Here is a 21804-nt window from a genome sequence, read left to right on the forward strand (position 1 = left end):
GATGGCCGCAGGGACCGCCACGATAGGTGTGTATTCGCCGTATAAGACGCACCAACTTTCCCCCCCCAGTTTTGGGGAAGAAAAAGTGCATCTTATACAGCGAAAAATACGGTAGTAGCAAAATCATCTACAAAAAAACTGTAGCAAAATACGAATGTGTACACGTACCTTAAAGGAAAGCGGTCATCTTGTTCCCCCACACTAAACCCAATACACCGGGTTATAGTGGGGGTCTCTGACTAAGATACCTATCTTTAGTCCAGCACCCAGTTCCTCCGAATATCAGCTTCTATCTTCGCTGAATTGCGCTCTGGAGGCAGGGCCGCCGGGTGAATTTGAATATTCATGGTCGCTGGTCACGTGATCGCTTGTGCCTACTGAGCTCTCTAGTGACCATGAATACTCCATGCTGCTTATAAGGATTAGTACGTCTGAAACTATGAATTTAGTTTACCACATATTACACGGCTAAGGTTCATGGATGATGTATTTGTCTCATGAAAAGGAAAAAAGAGCAATTTTTTTTTTCTCATTAGTTGCGGTATATCTATGATGAAAATTACAGGCCTCTCATCTTTTTAAGTGGGGGAACTTGCACAATTGGAGGCTGACTAAATACCTTTTTGCCCCAATGTATCCCCTATCCTGTGGATAGGGGATAAGTTATTTTTCGCTAGAGATCGCCTTTAAGTCCAAAGACACTTAATGAATTAGTAGGTTTATTATGCTCCTCGCTTCCATGATAGGTTCCTAATTGGATACAGTTATATTAAGTAATTTTGATGTTGTATATAGATGAAAATAGCCTTTGATAATACTGAGACTTTGATTATCCCCCTTATCCATGTAATTGTTATGTAGTGTTACATTCATATTGTAAAAATGATGTGTTACATATTAAAGGGGTATTTCAAGATTTTTTTTTATGACTATGCTACAGGGGCTGTAAAGTTAGTGTAGTTCATAATATAATGTCTGTACCTGTGTGTGACGGTTTTCTCACAATTCTTTTGTGATTATCGCCCCAATAAGGAGATTTTTTGTACTCACCGTAAAATCTCTCTTGCTTGTAACCTTCATTGGGGGACACCTTACAGATGGGTATATGCTTTTGCCACTAGAGGCGCTGAAACTAGGAAAAAAAACAAACAAAACTTGGCTCCTCCCTGGCAGGATATACCCGCCCACCTGCAGTGAGGTAATCAGTTTTGTCACAAATCAGTAGGAGAAGCCAACAAGGAAATATGTCCAAAGGATCCTAGAAAGGAATCCCGGATAACAACCCAAGAACCAGAAAAAAATAGTCTGGAAAAAAGATGAAGAAATGGATGGGTATGGTGTCCCCCAATGAAGGCTATGAGAAAGATTTTACTGCGAGTACAAAAAAAAAATCTCCTTTCCTCGGTCGCTCTTCATTGGGGGACACCTTACAGATGGGACGTACCAAAGCAGTCCCCTGGAAAAACAACCAGAGAAAAGGAATTAGTCCCGAGACTGAACTCACATTTGCACAAGGCCTGCGGACGAGCCCCCAGGTCAGAGACACACTAGGCCCAGAAACAGAGCTCCCGGAAGATCTCACGTCCAAGGAGATGGACTAGGATACCAAAGGAAGGGGCTGTCCTCTGTAGATATAGAAACCACAGGGAAAAAAAAGAAAAATGGAATTCTGCTCTGGAGAGGTCTGGTACATGAGAGCAAAGACCTAAACAGCTGCATACTCGAAAACCCCTATCACAGGGGCCCGACATGAGCACCCAGAAGGCAACAATAACCGTACTGGTGTAATGCGGATAACTTAACGCCCTCCAACTCGGGAGGACATGGACCCCCAAAGGAAGAAGGAGCGGCAAACACCCTGAAAGGGGGGCATCCCAGATACCGGAGAGACAGACAAGTAAACTGGAGACAGTCACCTGGAAGACGAACCCCTGAAGAGTAAGGAAGACAGATGTCCGCGAAAACACTCTGGGCAACAAACTTCCATGAAGAAGTGAAGGAGTGCAGAACAGAAAGACCGCCCGACTAATGGGATCGCGGAGGAGTCTTGGCCGGATCACTACGCTTGGCCAAGACCTGAACCATCACCAAGGCCCAAGGAATCGGAAGAGCCGCCTGAAAAGAAGGCACGCCACAGCATCCTAGGACAGAGTCCAAGCCAAGGAGACCAAGCAGTCATAGACCCGAGTGGTCCGAGCAGACCAGAGCAACATCCCGCCAGAGCGGGAACGGAGGGGGAAACAAATGAGAACCCAGCTGGGACTCTCAGGGTCTGGGCACAGGAAGAATTATTCCAGAAGACTTTGGTGTCAGTGCAGGACAACTGACACAGACAAAAAGGAAGAACACACACCCCTTCCAGGGAGATTGTACAAACTTCTCCAACTGAGGAGAGAGCCAAGCTGTGTGAGCAGCAGTAGATAACCAAAAAAACGATAGAGCCAGACTGTGATATTTGACAGTAAACACACATGCCTAGACAGAAAAAAGGCTCTGTTGAATGCTCTCAGCAAAAAACAAGGGCCCGCCAGATACTCTACCTATATAGTGGGAACAGTGGTGGCAGAAAAAAAATAAAAAAAATAGCCTAAAGGTCAGAGACCGATGGCGGTGGAAACAGTGTAGACAACAGTCTGGCTGAACAAGAACACCCCTAGGCATCTGGCAAAAAGGGAACAATCAGACAGGTGATAACTGTGACCCTTTGTCATAGGTGGGAGGGCAGGGAGGCCTAGAAACCCTGCCCCCTGGGGAATAGAGGGAGGCAGAGGAGCCATGGAATGTATCCCTGACATCCCATATAGGGTCCGTGGGACACGCTGGGTCAGTTCTACGTATACCGCACACAGCAGTGGGGTACCAGAACTCGAGCCGCAAATACATCAGCCGTGCGCCATGTGACAGGCAGCAGAAGAAAACATGCAGACAACTGTCTGGGTTACTAGTATGGATCCATAGTGGACAGAGTCAATCCATTGGGCACCTCGCACAATGGTGAGGTACCTTAACTCCAGCCGCAGATACAACAGCCGTGAGATGTGTGACAGGCAGCGTAGAAACCCATGCAGGCCGCTGTCTGGCTTACTGGTATGGAGCCATAGTGGACAGGGAGTCATTCCGTGGTGCACCTCACACAGTAGTGAGGTACCGGACGTCCAGTCACAGATACACCAGCCATGTGATGTGCGACAGGTGATGTAGGAAAACATGCAGACTACCTGGCTTAGTGGTATGGGTCCAAAGAAGACAAGTCATTTCATCGGCACCTCGCACAATAGTGATGTACCGGAACTCCAGTAGCAGGTACATCAGCCGTTTGATGTATGACAGGTGGTGTAGGCAACCATGCAGACCACTGTCTGGCTTACTGGTATGAGTCCATAGCAGACAACAAGTCATCCCGTCGGCACCTCACACAGTAGTGAAGTACCGGAACTCCAGCCGCAGATACATCAGCTGTGTGATGTATAACAGGCGGTGTAGGCAACCATGCAGACAGCTGTCTGGCTTACTGGTATGGGTCCATAGTATATCACGGGACACTCCATCGGGCACCTCACACCAGCAGTGGGATACAGAGTGCGAGCCACAGATGCGGCAGCCATGAAATGAGTAACAGGGAGACTACTGTCTGGCATAATGAGATCAGGTCTAATCTATGCCCAGACAGGAATATTCCCGAGGACTGTGCGCTGGAAGAGGGGATCCGTAGCACTAACCGCGGATGCAATAGCCTATGGAGAAGGGAATCCCATAGCATGACCTGCCAAGAATACCCCTAGTATGGATGGCTAGCAGACCTGACAGATGAGGAAGCTTAAAAGTAACCTGGGCATCTGTCAGAAACGCAAAAGAACTTGCTCACTGTATGGCACTCAGTGATAGAAGGGAACATATTGATGGAACATGACTCCTGGCTCCAAGGGGACTTTAAACCCTGGTAACAACCTGCCATGGCGGTTTTCATATGCTCCATGACAGTGAGCAACAGTAGAATCAAACTGTAATACAAGCGTTGGCCACAAGAGGGTGCCAAACACCACCAAATGGTCTGAGTGACCAAGAAATATGTAAAAAAAAAAAAAAAAATTATGGATGAAAATATAAAATACTATGTCTTATTATATATTAAAATATGCCACCACAACTTGGAAGGGGACATTGGGCGCAGGGCACCCAGCAAGTGCTGCCCATAAGCGGCAGACAGTAAGCCCCTGGGGGAGAGACGGCGCATAGCAGTGTGCTATAAGTGCCTGCTAAGCCACCGCTCCAGAATGGGACAATAGCGGGCCAGACCACGAGCTCCCGCCGGGCTGCTGCCCCAGGAGCCAAGGTACTTTGCCCACGCTGACCCCCGCAACAGGGAAGGAGGGCGGAACCTCCAGCAGTGTGTGAGCCAGAGAGGAGGAGCTCTGATCTTCCGGCTTGCGCGCTGAATCGGGGGAAGAAGGAACTCCATACGCAGATTTAAAAAAAACTGAACCAGTGAGAAGGAACATCAAGGCTGTTCAGAGGTGAGCCTGCAAAAACGCCTGTGGAGGGAGCCATGCCACTCCTGTGAAGGGATATATACTCACCTGTCTTCTTATACTCACCTCAAGATGTCTTCAGCCAGCTTTAGTCACCTGCATCAAGTCATGCTGCAACAGACAAGACGAGCAGGGAAAATAGGGGGACCTGGACCCTAGGTGCAACCCCAGGTGCTGGCCGTTGGCAGGAAGGGGTTAACGGTGCACTTTGCTCTATGCCCCGTGCCCCTTAGCCGCATATGGCGGAACAGGTAGCGCCATGCTCCTGAACCCCCACCTGAAAAAGAGGAAACAAAAGGGAGTAAAGAACCCAACTACACAGCCCTTACTAGAAAATAATAAAAAAAAAAAAATAAAAAAAAATACCAGGACAGGGGAGCTCCCAGACTTGTGTCTTGCCTCCTGCTGACACTAGCTAAAACTGATTAACTCACTGCAGGTGGGTGGGTATATTCTGCCAGGGAGGAGACAACTTTTTAATTTTTTCCTAGTGTCAGCGCCTTTTAGTGGCAACAGCATATACCCATCTGTAAGGTGTCCCCCAATGAAGAGCGACCGAGAAATGTATTTTTAACAGCATACAAAATTACTCATGTCTGGGATTTCTCAGGTTGCAGTGTGCCGAGACCTGACATCACTAGTCAAGTGATCAGAGGGAGCATGTCCTGCTTCAATTTTGCAACAACTGTAGGCCCCCTGGTTATAAAACACTGTTTAAATAGGAGGGGTGGCTGATGTGTGAGAGGAAGGAAAGTGATCTCAAACTTTCAAGCATGAAACTGTGGGATGTGTAGTTTAGAGAACAAAATCCAACAGGAAATACCCAGTTCTTGCAGGTAAGTACTAAAATCACCTTATGGTGAATAACCCTTTTAAGGGTGGTAGGATGTTGCACTGTGCACCGCATGAAGTCTCTGCTGGATAAATCTGTGTCCTGGATCTCATTATGAGTAATTGGATTACAGGCAAAGTGACTCTGATGGGCGACTGTGTGTTGATGTGATAAGCTTTTCTATGTATTACCACGCATTTTCATAAAGAATATTAATGGAAAGCCTTTACAGTGTTTGTATATTGAAACTGGTGAGTGGTGTATACTCCCTCAGTAATAAAGAAAACTTGCTTCATTATGGTAACATTTTAACATTGTTACTTATATTTTTCAGAATGATTCTAGAACTTGGAAGTGGAATTGGTCTGACTGGACTGGTCATATGTAAGAGCTGTTTTCCCAAGAAATACACATTCACTGATTGTCACCAGAAGGTTCTTCAGCAGCTCAAAGACAACATTCGTCTCAATGGCTTCATGCTGGAGGAAGAGCATTCAGTTACCAGCGAAAACCCAACAACACTTCTGTCAGTAACTGAGCTCGACTGGGAATCTGTTACAGAACAGCAGCTTCTAAATCTCGATGCTGACCTGGTTATTGCAGCAGGTACCATATTAAAAAGGGGTACTCCACTGGTTAGTGTTCGGAGCATTTAGTTGCGAACACTGTACATGTGTTGCACGGGTTGGTCATGCCCCCTAGTGCCATCAGGCCACGCCACCTCAATGAAAGTCTATGGGTGGGGGGGTGTGACAGCCATCACACCCCCTCCCGTAGACTTGCATTGAGGGTGTGTGACCTGAAGGCACTAGGGGGCGTGGCCAACCCCCGCAGCACGCACACAGCATTCGGAACTAAATGTTCCGAACGCTGGCCAGTGGAGTACCCCTTTAACAAAAATTGGTTTAGCCTGATTAAAGGGCAAAGACTTATTAACCTCTTAATCACCATGATTTCTATGGCAGGTCATTGTGGGAGCCCCTAGTAAATTAACCCTTTTGCATGCTGCAGTCATGACTGCTGCATTTGAGGAGTCCCCATTCTCTGTTCTCATTAGCTTTCCGTAAATGTGTAAATAAAATGTGATTTGAAAAAAAATGAACATACCCCTAAAAATGATCTTTTTACATTAACAATCCCTAAAGGGTATTTCTATGTATTTAAAAAAAAAAAAAAAAAACTTTAGCACGATGTCACTGTGCCCTTGTACTTAGCACAGAGTGACGTACAGGTCTCCCAACATTTGATCACAACCAGCTTGGGGGGGGGGGTGTAAGTCAATTGTGGGGTCTGATGCATAAAGATGGCAGCTTCTGTCAATCTTCTATGGACGGCCCAATGTATGTGTGTCTGCATAGGAGTTAACACTATTTTACTGTTTCTAGATGTTGTGTACGATCCAGAAATTGTGACCACATTTACAAAACTATTGAAGCAGCTTTTCCATTATACAAAAGCTGGAAAAAAAATGGAAATTTTGGTAGCATCAACTATTCGTAGCCCAGAAACATACAGACTATTCCAGAGAACTTTAGGTAAGTGATTTCTAAGTCTTCTCACAACACAGTGTGTATACTGGAAATGGAAAACTTATGGTGGCAGAGATAAACATTTAGTAATAGCCAGAGAAAGAGGTTCAGACATAGACACAGCAGGTGCACAGCTCTTAATTAGTACCATGATCCCCCACTCTATGTAAGGGTGCTGCTATACGTGCAGGCAAAATTAGACATGCCAAATAAAGCAAGAACACTTCACAGCAATGGGTGAGTCGTTACGTGCTTCTTTATTACCTTGATGTGTTAAAAACATTTAGTAAATTGAGAATACCTTAATGGACCGTAATAATGGGCAGATTACTATTGCTTGCACTATTCTTGAAGTCATCTGTCACTCAAAGCAGTTTTCTGTTTGTTTTTACCAACAATAGTACAGAATACATTTAATCATACAATGTCTCCAGACATGTAATTACATTTCTTGCTTATATGGTACTTGGAAGATATTTCTGCACTTTTAGAGGCATGTTCTTATAAATAAAAAGTTATCCCCTATCATGAGGATAACTACAGGATTGGCAAGGACCGACCTGAGGACATATGTCTTTTCATTCTCTATTGGATTTCTGAATATTGCTGATGAGTTAGTGTTAAAAGGGGTAATCCAGGGAAAGAAAAACAGAACCAGTTTATTAGTGTCCCCACTTCAATGGAACTAAGCTGCAATACCACACACAATCTGAGGAAAGGTTGTGTAATTTTTGTTAACTGTCTATATCTTGGACAATCCCTTTAAAAGGGGTATTCCAGGCAAAACTTTTTTTTTATATATATATATCAACTGGCTCTGGAAAGTTAAACAGATTTGTAAATTACTTCTATTAAAAAATCTTAATCCTTCCAATAGTTATTAGCTTCTGAAGTTTTCTGTCTAACTGCTCAATGATGATGTCACGTCCCGGGAGCTGTGCATGATGGGAGAATGTCCCCATAGGAACTGCACAGCTCCTGGGATGTGAGTCATCAGAAAGCAGTTAGACAGAAAACAACAACTCAACTTCAGAAGCTCATAACTTTTGGAAGGATTAAGATTTTTTAATATAAGTAATTTACAAATCTGTTTAACTTTCCGGAGCCAGTTGATATATAAAAAAAAAGTTTTGGCCTGGAATACCCCTTTAATCATACAAACCAATCTGACTGCTATATATAATAGGGATTGACCGATATCCGTTTTTTAGGGCCAATAATCGGTGGAGGTTAGGGCCGATAACTTATACCGGAATATCGGTATAAGTTATCGGCTATTTATCCCCCCGTGACACCGCTGCAGATCATTAATTTAAAGCGGGCGCTTTAAATCAATGAACTGCAGTGGCTTTTGCGGTGCCATAGACCACCACCGCCGCCCGCTTCTCTCCCCCTGCCTGTCCGGGGGTCCTGAGTCCTATCACCGCTACCCCCCACCGCCATGGCCCCATTGCCTCCCCAATCCCCAGTTTTATAATTACCTGTTCCCGGGGTACACTCTACATCTGGCTCCGGTGGCATCCTCCTGAGCTGTCACTGTGCGCACTGATTGTGACGTCACGTCACTCGACATTGCGCACAGTGTAACGCAGGACGCAGCAGGAGCCAGAAGTAGTGTGGACCTCGGGCCCCGGGAACAAGTAATTATAAAACCGGGGATGGGGGAGGCAATGGGGCCAGGGCGGTGTGGTGCGGGGCATTATTGGCAAGGTAATTGCCGATACCGATAATGCCCAATATCGGCCAAACCGATAATCGGTCGATCCCTAATATATAAGGTTACAAACGGTGCTGTGGAGTCGGAGTTAGACGAAATTTTGGGTACCTGGAGTCGGCAAACAATGCTCCTACTAAATTTAGATTGGAATTAAAAAAAAAAGCAAGTTTAAATGTCCCAATTCACAAAAAGTTATAATTAATGACTTCTCTACTGTAAGAATAAAGACCAATGCATGCAGTGCCTCACATAACCGCAAAATGAACACGTTACGTGACCGTGAAGAAGCATGCTTTTCATGTGCTTCACTGTATGGCACACAACGCACACTTAGGAGCGGCAATAGTTATACTTTCCATAGTGTTGTGTTCTGCTGTTGCAGGGAACCCATGGGTAACCTAGTCTCTCACTGATAAGGGATTAAGTAAATATGTTTTTTGCAGGACTAGAGACACTTGTATAAGTGAAGGGAATGGAGGGTCAATAGTTCAAGACTGAAGCTGTAAACCATTGGAAAAACTGCTGTTATTCAGCTAAGGCTATAAAAACTTGTAAACTCGATTGTTAGCTTAAACTTTATACATGACTATGGGATTCTACTAAGGAAATCAGGTTTTATAATAAATGCCCCTTCCTGGAGCCTCCCACTGCCCTATCTTCAGCAGCAGATCAGCACACAAACTGTTCAATACAGTAGACTGTTGACTTCCCAGCCAGTAGTCCTGTGGTAATGACATGTATGTTTCCTTCAAGGAATGTATAAAATACATTCGTATATTAATACAGGAGGAGTCGGAAGTACAAAAAACTGCGGAGTTGGAACATTTATCTACCGACTCCACAGCCCTTGTTACAAAGGACATGATCCTCTGTTTAATTCTATTTTTTTTCCCTCCCACTAGATGACACTGGGCTAAGGTGGCAAGTGCTTCCGGACCACAAGAGGAATATATTTGCATATGATAGAAACTGTACAGTACAAATTCTAAAAGTGACTTTACAAGTGTAACTATTTTACCAGGAGGTTGTACATGGTGTGCAGTAAATGTTAATGATAAAAGTAATTTTGTATATAACTACCATTGTTCTGTCGCCTATTTTGTATGACTCCTTACATATACCCAATACATTTCTCCAGTTATCTCGAATGTTACAGGAGTAAATAGGCACCAGTGCTTGTTATCTGCTCTAATGCAAGCTAGCACAATTCAAGGCCATAGGTTGTTCCATTAGATCTGGGCATCCAGATGCGGGTACAGCTAGGACTATAAGCAGCAGGATTAGTGTTACAGATGAAATTGCCAATGAGCTTGCTTCCAGGACCGTCACCTTCTAAAAATACATTGAAACCACCAAAAATATAAAGTGTTATGATCTTGGCAATAGGGGAAGTCAATTTATTTGTCAGGGAAGGTTACAATACACACATTGTAGCATACTTACTCACCAGACCAATCTTTAATGGTACTGACTAGAGATGAGCAAACTTACAGTAAATTCGATTCGACACGAACTTCTCGGCTCGGCAGTTGATGACTTTTCCTGCATAAATTAACTTAGGAGACTCTTTCCTAGGAATGTATCCACCTTTTCCAGCCCACCGGAGCACCTGAAGGCTGAACTAATTTACGCAGGATGTCATCAATTGCCGAGCCGAGAAGTTCGTGACGAATCGAATTTACTGTAAGTTTGCTCATCTCTAGTACTGACCAATCTGCCTTCAGACAGACATGATAGCTGCAGGCAATGCCACCCACACATTGTGACAGTGTATAACAGTGGTCTCCAACCTGCGGACCTCCAGATGTTGCAAAACTACAACTCCCAACATGCCCGGACAGCCAAAGGCTGTCTGGGCATGTTGGGAGTTGTAGTTTTGCAACATCTGGAGGTCCGCAGGTTGGAGACTACTGGTGTATAACTTAGGTATATTAATGCAGGACAAAACAGCTGAGCCTAACCCTAAGGAGGAATTTACTAAGACCACCATGTAAGTAAAAGCTCACGTCACTTAATAAACCAGGAATGTCAGCGGCTGCCCATGCACCAAGCTTTGATGATATCCATGTTAGCTTAGAACTGGCATCGATTTCAGCCACAATATACACTACCTAAATTTGGTACCGTGAAGTATTTCCGCAAAAATGTGCAACTTTAAGCCTGAAGCCAGATGTAGCTTCATAAAATACCCCCTGTGTTACTTTGTAGTTGGCCTACATCAGTTTGCCCTATGGTCCTTTTCCTTGTGATTTATGTAACAGGTTGTAAACAAATCTTTGGAATGTGGCACACAATGTCTAAAAACCCAAAGAAAGGGCTTTCATTTTTCATCCAAATATTTTTCAGTTCCATGTATCCTTCATATTTTTGTTCTATAATCCTCATTGGACTTCAGCAGTTTGAGGTGGAGATAAATATCCATTAGAAATGGTTTCCTCAAAAATGATGCCTTTTGTAATGTAAAAAATATGCTGTTATGAGTTGCAATGGTCTCTAAATATCGGTAGAACAGTCTGATCCCAGCTTTCTTCCCATCTCATTTGTTTTGAGTCACGAAGATATTGTCGAAACTTTTTCAACTTGTTTGAACTGCCTGTAAAGTCCATAAGTAACAGCTGTGGAAATAAATTGATATGTTTATTTAAAAAAAAATAATAATATCCATAAATTTTTAGAGGCTGGCTTAAAAGTAATACATACACTATGGATCTATATCATGGAAAAGGAAACATTTAAAACTTCCCCAGAGTAAGACAATATAAATTATGCAAGGGATTCTAAAAACAAGACTATAGATGGGCCACGGGCAGATACAAAGGGGCATGTGTGTACCATTAAAATATAGTACTTTCAGTAGCACAGTGCATATACACAGTACACAATCACTGAACATGTGCTGTCCCCCAGGCCTGCTTTCAGCGGGGACCAGAAACAAAAAAAATAATAAAAAAAAAACACACAGCAGCAGTGATATCAGAAAGATCTGCTCATGCCCCAAGACTGCCGCCGGACAGATAAGTATGGTTATCATCAGTGTCACCCGCACTACAGACCTGTACCCACAGGTTAATGCGGTGACACTGAAGACAGATTTCCTTTTAAAAAGTCCTCACTTTTTTTTTTTTTTTTTTTAAGTGGTTAAATAACAAAAAAAAAACACTTATCCATGGGTATTGTTTTAAATCGCATTGACCCACAGAAGATCTCAATATATCTATAAAGGTGCACTGTGTAAAAACACCACCATGCCCTCTCCCCTAAAAAAAAAATATTGTTTTGAACATTGTTTTCTTTTCAGTTGTCTGTTTCTTACAGCCGAAGAGTCATTTGGATGCTTTTTCTGAAAACTCCAGGTGGCCTTTCATTGAGGAGAATCCTCTTTCTGGCCACGCTGCCATAAAGCCCAGATTGGTGGAGGCTGTAGTGATAGTTGACCTGGATGTTTCTCCCATCTGCCCACAGGATCTGTGGAGCTCAGCCAGAGTCACCATTGGGTTGTCAGTCACCTCTCTTACCAAGGCATTTTTCCTCCCAATTACTTTGTTCAGTGGAGCGGCCAGCTCCAGGAAGTCCTAGTTGATCCACACTTCCATTTAAAGGAGCATTCCAGCGCAAAATAATTTATCCCCTATCCAAAAGGATAGGGGATAAGTTATAGATTGCGGGGGGGCCCCGAGTGCTGGGGCCCCTTGGGATCTCCTGGACAAAAGCCGCAGCAGACACGCCCCCTCCATGTATCTCTATGGTGTACATGGAGGGGGCGTGTCGGCCGCCACGTCATGCGGGGACAGAACGCCCCTTTTCCAGCATACTGCTGTGGCCCCATCCAGGAGATCCCGGGGTCCCCAGCGCTCTGACCCCCCGCGATCTATAACTTATCCCCTATCCTTCGGATAGGGGATAAGTTATATTGCACTACAGATCTCCTTTAAGAATTATGGAGGCTGCTGTGATCTTGGGAACTTACAGTGCAGCAGATATTTCTTTTTTTTTTTTGTAATTTTTTTTACACTTCTCCAGATCTGTAGCTCCACACAGTCCTGGCTCTGAGCTCTACAGACAGTTCTTTCTTCCTCATGGCTAGTTTTTTGCTCTGATATGCATTGTTAGCTGTGACATCTTATGTAGACAAGGCTGTACTTTTACAATTTAAGTCCAATCAAGTAAATTGACCACAGGTGACTCCAATCAAAGTGTAGAAACATCTCAGAGGTGATCAAGAGAAATGGAAGACCCCAGAGCTGAACATCAAGTATCATGGCAAAGGCGCTGAATACTTATGTCCATGCAAAGTTTTTATTTTTAATTAGCAAAAAATGTGTAAAATTATGTTTTCCCATTCTAAATATGGAGTATACAGGGCAAAATAATAGGCTTCATGACAAGGCTGCAACATAACATTGAGAAAAAGTAAATGGGTCTGAAAACTTTATGAATGCACTGTTTATGTGGCTGAGGTAAAAATACAAAGACCCTATACCCGAATATCTGTCCCAATTTTGCCCAGTTGCCATGCTGAAGCTTCTGGTTTTCTCATCTGCTTCCTGGTGGTTGAAGACGTGGTCCCTATAGGTACTTCCCACAGCCAAATGCTGGCAGCAGCAGTGTCCCACCTTGTGGACAGAGCATCATCAACCAGGTAGCAGAGGGGACCAGAAGTGTTGGCATGGCAGCTGCAGGGATGGAAGGCAGGTGAGTATAGCTTAACTCCTTTAATTTCCAGAATACCTACCTTTAGTTGTGCAGCAAGCTCTTTGGAATCTTTAAAGGTCAGCCCGTTTTCATTGTGTTTTACAAGTTCATGTAAGCTGCAAAGAAATTATTCAGGCTTATTTCAGATTTCTGTAGCAATTTATAGTGCCTCTCATATATAGCAACATTTTGTCAGTAACAGGGCCGAATGAGGAAATGTGCTGCAGCAGGTACACTGCATTATATGGGGCTGCAGCACAGCTCAGTGGTAAACAGTGTCAGATTCTAGAAAACCTGCCGGTCTCAATCTACACGGCAGCACTAGAAACTAAAACCAGTACACAGACAGTGTGTACGTGGCCAAAACTGTACAACTATTGTCACTTTGTGTAAATGTGATTGCAGCGCGGTGGGTTTACGTACATCTGGGATTTTTTATGTCAGATTGCTGGAAATTTATCAATCATTATTGGTCACCTGGGTTTATTTACACTGATGACAAAAAGGGCCCATGCACCCCAAAGAAATTCAGCAAGGAATGTTAATTAACATCCCGGTGGTAGGACCGTACAGGAACGCGCTGTCTCGTAGATGGCTATGCATTCTGTGCAGAGTCTACAGAAAGGATGAATGCTTTTATTCTTTCTGCGGACAGAGTTTCTGTGCCGGAAACATCAGGTACAGAAATTCCACAGTGTGCACAGAGCAGCAGAATCCTGTCGAATTCAACTGGACTCTGCTGCAGCAGAAATTCCAACATGTGACTATGGCCCTAGACCAGGGGTGGGCAATTATTTTTCCCATGGGACCACATGAGAAACTAAAAATATTGTGGAGGGCCGGGTAGTTTTTCCCCCAGATTAGGAGCATAGTTGTCCCTTAGATTAGGAGCATAGTTGTCCCCCAGATAAAGCAGCATAGTTGTCCCCCAGATTAGTATAGTTGCCCCCCAGATAAGGCAGCATAGTTGTACCCCAGATTAGTATAGTTGCCCCCCAGATAAGGCAGCATAGTTGTACCCCAGATTAGTTGTCCCCCAGATTAGTTGTCCCCCACATTAGGCAGCTCCCCCCCCCCCCCTCACACACGCATAAACACAGACACATATAATCACACACAGACACATATATACAGACATATATATATATATACACAGACATCACCCGCCCTGCGCTGCAGAGGGAGACAGGATACACGGCCTCTCCTCCTCTCCCCTCCCTGCTCTGCCTATGGAGGGTTGTGAGACTGCATGGCAGAGAGAATACCGGGGGAGGGGGAGAGAGGAGACAGGTGGTGCACGCCCCCCTCCCCAGCACTGTACAATCTCTTCCTGTCATCACACGGAGCTCTCCCTGTCACAGGCTGGTGGTGTCAGACCTGGGCATTGTACAGACAGTCAGCGCGGGCCGGTCAGAGCCAATCAAAGGGCCGTATGTGGCCCGTGGGCCGTACAATGCCCAGGTCTGCCCTAGATTTTACCCTGCAGGTGACAGATTACCTTTAAGAGTACGTTCACAAATACTGGGTCTGCTGCATATTTTTACTGCATATTTTGTGCAACTACCCATTACCTTCAATGGGTAGCAAAATCAGCTGCAGAAAATATGCATCAATCATTATGAAAAAAAAAAAAAAGGCTTTTTTCTCTTTAGCAGATCAAAAAACTAATTTAATGAAAATAATAGGTGCAGTCCTAGTTGTCTTATCCTGTCTTGTTCAGCAAGTCACAGAGGAACAGTCACAAAGACACCTTCAAGGAAAACTGTCAGCCAGTTCACCCACACTAAACCCAATATGCTGGGTTATAGTGTGGGTCAACAGGAGTCCATAAAGGGGTCACTTACTTGCCTGCCTCCACTGGCCGCCGAGTAATGCCCAGTAAAGTTCTGCTGTTTGTCACCAGAATAGCACTTTCAAGGCGGGGCCCCTGCCGGCCATCTGCCTCTTCGCGTCCTATACCCGCCGACTTAGCATAATCCTTATCTTCAACTCCTCGTCCTAGTGATTCCTCCTGAGCGCAGCGCTCTGTCTGCAGAGAGCTTGCGCTGAAGTATTTACCCAGCTCTCACGTCCTGATGACGTGAGAGCCATGCGTCGGGAGAGCCGCTCTGCGCAGCGCAACTGCGCATGCGCCGGTCCCTTGCTACCCGGGGGCAGAGCGGCTCTCCCAACGCACAGCACTCACATCATCAGGATGTGAGAGCTGGGTAAAATTTAAGCACATGCGCTCTGCAGACAAAGCGCTGCGCTCAGGAGGAATCACTAGGACGAGGAGTTGAAGATAAGGATTATGCTAAGTAAGGGGGCGGGCTTAGGAGGCAAACGGCCGGCAGGGGCCCCGCCTTGAAAGCGCAATGCTGTGGACAAACAGCGGAACTTTACCGGGGTATAACTCAGTGGCCAGTGGAGGCAGGCAAGTGATCCTTGTATGGTCTCCTGTTCACCCACACCATAACCCAGTGTATTGGGGTCAGTGTGGGTAAACTGACTGACAGTCTCCTTTCAGTTGATTCTGTAGAGAAAAGTTACCATCAGCAATTCTCTTTCAGTGGTCAATAAAGGGGAATGTGGTGTTCTATTTTGGCTACATAGTGGCGAATGGCTGCCCGTGTAATTCATGGCTGGTTGAATACACCAGAGCTAATTCTTTTTAACAGGTCTAGCTCAAAGAGAGCTTCCCAAGTTGGGCTCCTGCCTCCATGACTGATATGTTATGGATCAATCCCCTGACCCGTTAGTCACCAAGTGCATACATACAAAATTTAAGAATGCAAAAAAAAAAAAAATATCTGACGCTCAAGTCTCATCCATCTTGTGCATCAGACTTTTTTTTCTGCTTTCTTAAATGTATTATTTTTAAAACATATCTACACTTCTATTCCATTGTAACAAAATATTACCATTTAAAATTAACAGCACACACAGGAAGACAGCAGCCGAACATGTCAACAACTTTCATAGGAAGGTCCAAACCACTAGATGAGGTGTGAAGACAAACTCCAAGGTCAGCTGATCCTAAACCAAGTAAAATTGTGTTAACTACAGCTCCATTTGTAAAACAGTAATGAGTGTATACAGTTTGTACAGAAATAAATAATATGGCTACTTTCAACAGAGTGCGGTATTACAGCTCATCCCAATTAACTTCAATTAAGCTAAGCTGCAGTGCCACACAACTCATGGCCAAATAGAAGGCAATTTTCGGGAAAAAGGCATGTTTGTCTAATACTGTAAAGGCCCCTATGGAATTTCCAAGTGAAATTCTGCTCAAAAATTCTTTAGCAGCAGTCTCCCATTGTTTTGAACTGGATCCTGCTGCACCATTCACACTACGGAATTTCCAAAGCAGATGTTTTTCTTAGAAAATTCAGGATCCTAGACTCCCCCAAAAGAGTGAACAATGTTCGTTGGTTTAGCGGAATCCACTGTGAAATGCATTCCAGTCTGCAGGATCTGGTGCATTTCCAAGGAGTTTTAGCACTGCTACAGACAGAATCTCCACCTGGAATGTGTGAATGTGCCCTTAAACTCCTTACAGAAATAACTTAAATTAGTATAGATGAAATGTGCAAAACAAGGAAAAATAATCCATCTTTAATTTTCTTACCTAGCAAGGCAGGATAGTCTTCAGCTTCTAACCAAGGAGTGCAGATCTGTATGTTCTTAAGTTTTAACTCTTTGATCAACTTACAGTAATATTCCTTCTGGGGCCCCTTACCTAAAATGGCACAACAAAGCACAGTCAGTCAGTCAGTCATGACTTACATTTTGTAATCCTCCCAGTTCAATTCCCGCAATCATAATAAACCACCTGCCTTTATTATTATTTTTTTTTAGTTTTCTACCTTGATATTGTGCTGTATATTCTGCTCAGTCTCAGTGAGCTCCACAGACTGGTAAGGGGCGTTCCCCAGCAGGCATGACATTCATCTTAAGCCCTGCTAGGGAGAATTTCTGCCCTCTCTCTCTCTGCTATGCTGTTCTGAACACACATCCCAGAGCAGTTCAATGAATAAATGAGCTGTGATTGGGTGAAACTGCACAAACCCCCTCCTCAGCTCTGAACTCTGAGGCGATGTTCACAAGTCAGAATTTCTGCACGGAATACTGCATTCAATGTAATTCCAGCAGCAGAAATGCAGTGTAAATAGGACAGAGAAATCCCATTGAAGTGTATTGGCAATAAATTCATGCAGAATTTTAATGCAGAGATTCTGGCGTGTGAACATAGCCTTACACAGTGCTCAGATCTGGCCAGCATCTGCAAAAGAAATATTCAGCACAATATTTAGCACTATGCACTGAAGGCATCATGACAGCAGTGTTTCCAAACCAGGGTGGATCCAGCTGTTTCAAAACAACAATTCTCAGCTTTTGGCTGTCCAGGCTTGCTGCATGTTGTAGTTTTGCAACAGCTGGAGGCACAGTGATTAGAAAAATCTGCTCTACAGTCTAGCTCAACTTAAAGGGAAAGGAGCTGAAATATTCAGCTCTATCCACTGAAATACCTGCATTTCCTGACTTTTGTCTTTGCCAGGCTGCTGTAGGAGACAATTTGCTAGCAGGCCTACAGGCATAATCAGAAGGAGGACCCCTGATGACCAAACTTTTAGCGGTTAATTTTACAGAAAGTTACAAAATTGTATTATGTAGTATATTAGAAAAGTCATTAACCCCTTAACAACGCAGGATGTAAATGTACGTCTTGGTACGGTAATACTTAACGCACCAGGACGTACATTTACATCCTGTACATGACCGCGAGCATCGGAGCGATGCTCGGGTCAAGCGCAGCAGATCCCGGCTGCTTATAGCAGCCAGAGACCCATCGGTAATGGCAGACATCCACGATCGAGCGGATGTCTACCATTAACCCCTCAGATGCCGTGACCAATACAGATCACGGCATCTGCGGGAGTGCGGTCATGAAAATGGATGATCAGATCGCCTGCAGCGCTGCCGCGGGGATCCGATCATCCATAATGGCGGATGGAGGTCCCCTCACCTGCCTCCGGCCATGTCTCGGCGTCTCCTGCTCTGGTCTGAGATCAAGCAGACCAGAGCAGAAGATCGCCGATAATACTTAGTGCTATGTCCTATGCATAGCACTGAACAGTATTAGCAATCAAGTGATTGCTATAAATAGTCCTCTATGCGGACTATTAAAGTGAAAAATCCCCTCCCCCAATAAAAATGTAAATTGTCCCTGTTATTTTTTTTTGTTTTTACAAGGGGTAAAAAGAAGAGAGTTCACCCTAAAGTTTGTAACCCAATTTCTCTTGAGTAAAGAAATACTTAATAAGTGGATGTTAAGTGCTCTGTGGGTGCACTAGAGGGCTCACAGAAGGGAAGAAGCGACAATGGGATTTTGGAGAGTGCGTTTTTTCTGAAATGGTTTTTGGGGGGCATGATGCATTTAGGAAGCCCTTATGGTGCCAGAACAGCAAAAAAATAAATAAATAAAAACACACGGCATACTATTTTGGAAACTACACCCCTCAAGGAACATAACGGGTCCGCTGAGCCTTAACGCCTCACAGGTGTTGGACGACTTTTCATAAAATTTAGATGTGTAAATGAAATTTTTTTGCACTAAGATGATGGTTGTTCCCCAAATTTCACATTTTAACAAGGGGTAATAGGAGAAAATGCCCCCCCCCCCCCCCCCCCCCCAAAAAAAAAAAAAAAAAATTTGTAACCCCATCTCTTCTGAGTATGGAAATATGCCATGTGTGGACATCAAGTGCACAGCGGGCGCACTACAATGCTCAGAAGAGAAGGAGTCACATTTGGCTTTTGGAAAGCAAATTTTGCTGACATTTATTTTATTTTTTTTGGGTTGGATGTTGCATTTAGGAAGCCCCTATGGTGCCAAAACAGCAAAAAAAAAAAAAAAAACTGTTACCCAAAATTTTTCATTTTCACAAGGGGTAATAGGAGAAAGCACCTCCCAAAAAATTTGTAACACCATTACTTCTGAGTAAGGAAATACCCCATATGTGGATGTAAAATGCTCTGCTGGTGCACTACAATGCTCAGAAGAGAAGGAGTGCCATTGAGCTTTTGGAGAGAGAATTTGGTTTGATTAGAAGTCGGGGGCCATGTGAGTTTACAAAGCCCCTTTGTGCCAGAACAGTGAACCCCATTTTGGAAACTACACCCCTCACAGAAGGGGTGCAGTGAGCAATTACACCCGACTGGCGTTTGACAGATCATTGGAACAGTGGGCTGTGCAAATGAAAAATATTTTTCTTTCCTTTATTTTCACGGACCACTGTTCCAGCACTTGCAAAAGTACAACTCAGCATGCCCTTTGGCTGTCCGTGCATGCTGGGAGTTGCAGTTATGCAACAGCTGGAGGCACACTGGTTGCAAAACGCAGTTTGTTACTTAACAGCTGTTGCAAAAACTACAACTCTCAGCATGCATTGACAGCCAAAAGGACATGCTGGGAGCTGTAGTTATGCAACAGCTGGAGGCACACTACTACATTGCCCAGCATGCCCTTTGGCTGTTTGTGCATGCTGGTTGTTGCAGGTATGCCACAACTGGAGGCACACTTTTTCATAGAAAAAAAAAAGCACCTCCAGCTGTTGCATAACTACAAGCCCCAGCATGCAGAAAAAGCTGGTGGCAAAACCAACTCCCAGCAGCTGCCTCCAGCTGTTGCATAACTACAAGCCTCAGCATGCACAAACCGCTAAAGGGCATGCTGGGAGTTGTAGTTTTGCCACCAGCTGTTGAAAAACTGCAACTCCCAGCATGCCCTTTGACTGTGCATGCTGGGAGTTGCTGCTTAGCAACAGCAGGAGGCGAACAACTCACCTCCTGCTGTAGCCTGTCATCGCCACACGGGTACCTCCGCCGACGACTCCAGGGACCCTCCAAGTCGATGCCAGGGGAAACCCCCCCACCCCCCGATGGACAGGTAAGGGATCCCCCTCACTCCTGATGGTAAAGGGTGACCCAATTGATCCGGAATTGTCGCTAATCACCAGGGGTTTGCACGGGGTACCTGATGAACGATTTCAGCAGGCATCCCAGTCCGATATAGGTACGCCCTAGTACTTAAGTGGTTAAAATAATTTTATCTATAATATGTCATGGATGGTGAATGGTACTAGATAAACTTCTTTGCCAAAGCGACTATCCACACGTACAAACTAGAATGTCTTTTTTTTTATAAAATGGACAATTTTTAGACGGTTATAATAAGAAGTCCCTTCTCTGGAGCTTAGGCTGCTTTCACACTATGAAGTTCATCCGTTAATAAATGTATGTGTGAAAAATAATTATTATCGCCCGTTAAACAACCCCATTCAAGTCAATGGGTTTTTTCGTTTACCCGTTATCACCCTTTATAGCTCGGGAGAAATAACGAGACATGCATGCATTTTTTCGCCCGTCACAAGAAACGGGTAAATTAACGGACTTTATTTTTAACATTGAAGTCTATGGCCGAGGGATGTTAGTAAATACACCCGTTAATGCCCATTATTATAACGGACATTATTTTTACTTAGCATGCTTAGAAGAGGTGACATCAGCAGACTCCTGCAGTGCAGAGGGACTACTACTACTTTCATCATGGAACAGACTTGTTTCCATGATGGGAGTAGTAGTTCCCCACTGCAGGAGTCTGCCAGTGGCTGGGGAGGTTACATTAGTGTTTGCACTTCTACCCCCATCATGGAACAGACTCTGTTCCATGATGGGGTTGTAGTACATGGGCTGAGGGAATGATCGCAACAGGTCTCACTTCTGAGACCGATGCGATTAGAAGTTATTAAGCATGGGAGCGGGCGGCATGGTCCGCAACCCTGCGATCACAATGTATTTTTTACTTTCATTTTTAAATTCCCCGCTGGGAGCCCTGAATGGCCGGTACTGAGGAGCCATTCAGGGATCCCAGCGGGGTTTTTAAAATGGACAGTGAGGGGACATATGTATATTAAAAGTGTTGTTGGGGGGGGGGGGGGGGGGGCATAGAGCGCTATATCTAGCCCCCCCAGCGCATTTATAATATGCCTCCAGCCGGTATATAGGTATGTGTGTATACACACACACACGCATATACTAGTAATTCATAGCGCAGTGGCTGCATATGTATATAGATGTGCTTAGGGGTAGACATATAGCGTTATCTGCCCCCCACATGCTTCTATATACATATGCAGCCGCCGCGCTATGAATGAATAGTATATCTGTCAGCATCATCGGATCTGCTGGATGCGCTGCTGACAGATATACTTGTCACATATAGCGCATTCGTGCAGCACTATACGTGATATGTCAGCAGCGCATCCAGCAGCCGCCCGGCCGATGATGCTGACAGATATACTATTCATTCATAGCGCGGCGGTTGCATATGTACATAGAAGCGCTGTGGGGGCAGATAACGCTATATGTCTGCCCCCCCCCCCCCCCCCCCCCAGCACATCTATATACATATGCAGCCACTGGCGCTATGAATGAATAGTATATCTATCAGGATCATCTGTCTGG

General features: G+C 44.6%; 2 protein-coding genes across 8 annotated transcripts in view; one reads left to right on the forward strand and one right to left on the reverse strand.

Moving 5' to 3' along the window:
• Positions 1–9683, forward strand: part of EEF2KMT (eukaryotic elongation factor 2 lysine methyltransferase) — a 37228-nt gene extending 27545 nt beyond the window's left edge. For all 3 annotated transcript variants that reach the window (XM_056537064.1, XM_056537062.1, XM_056537063.1), the window contains exons 7-9: positions 5696–5967; positions 6747–6896; positions 9510–9683. In XM_056537064.1, the coding sequence (XP_056393039.1) occupies positions 5696–5967; positions 6747–6896; positions 9510–9616 (529 nt within the window). In that variant the 3' untranslated portion in view covers positions 9617–9683. The remainder of the gene's footprint in view (positions 1–5695; positions 5968–6746; positions 6897–9509) is intronic.
• A 141-nt stretch (positions 9684–9824) lies between these two features.
• ALG1 (ALG1 chitobiosyldiphosphodolichol beta-mannosyltransferase) overlaps positions 9825–21804 on the reverse strand; it is a 47919-nt gene continuing 35939 nt past the window's right edge. For 4 of the 5 annotated variants that reach the window (XM_056537058.1, XM_056537057.1, XM_056537060.1 and 1 more), the window contains 4 exons: positions 16907–17017; positions 16200–16314; positions 13340–13415; positions 9825–11222 (listed from right to left, as the gene is read on the reverse strand). In XM_056537058.1, coding sequence (XP_056393033.1) covers positions 11082–11222; positions 13340–13415; positions 16200–16314; positions 16907–17017 — 443 coding nt within the window. In that variant the 3' untranslated portion in view covers positions 9825–11081. The remainder of the gene's footprint in view (positions 11223–13339; positions 13416–16199; positions 16315–16906; positions 17018–21804) is intronic. The other variant, XR_008847365.1, reaches the window with a different exon arrangement.

Source organism: Hyla sarda, chromosome 8 (genome assembly GCF_029499605.1).
Source record: "Hyla sarda isolate aHylSar1 chromosome 8, aHylSar1.hap1, whole genome shotgun sequence".
Lineage (NCBI taxonomy): Eukaryota > Metazoa > Chordata > Amphibia > Anura > Hylidae > Hyla > Hyla sarda.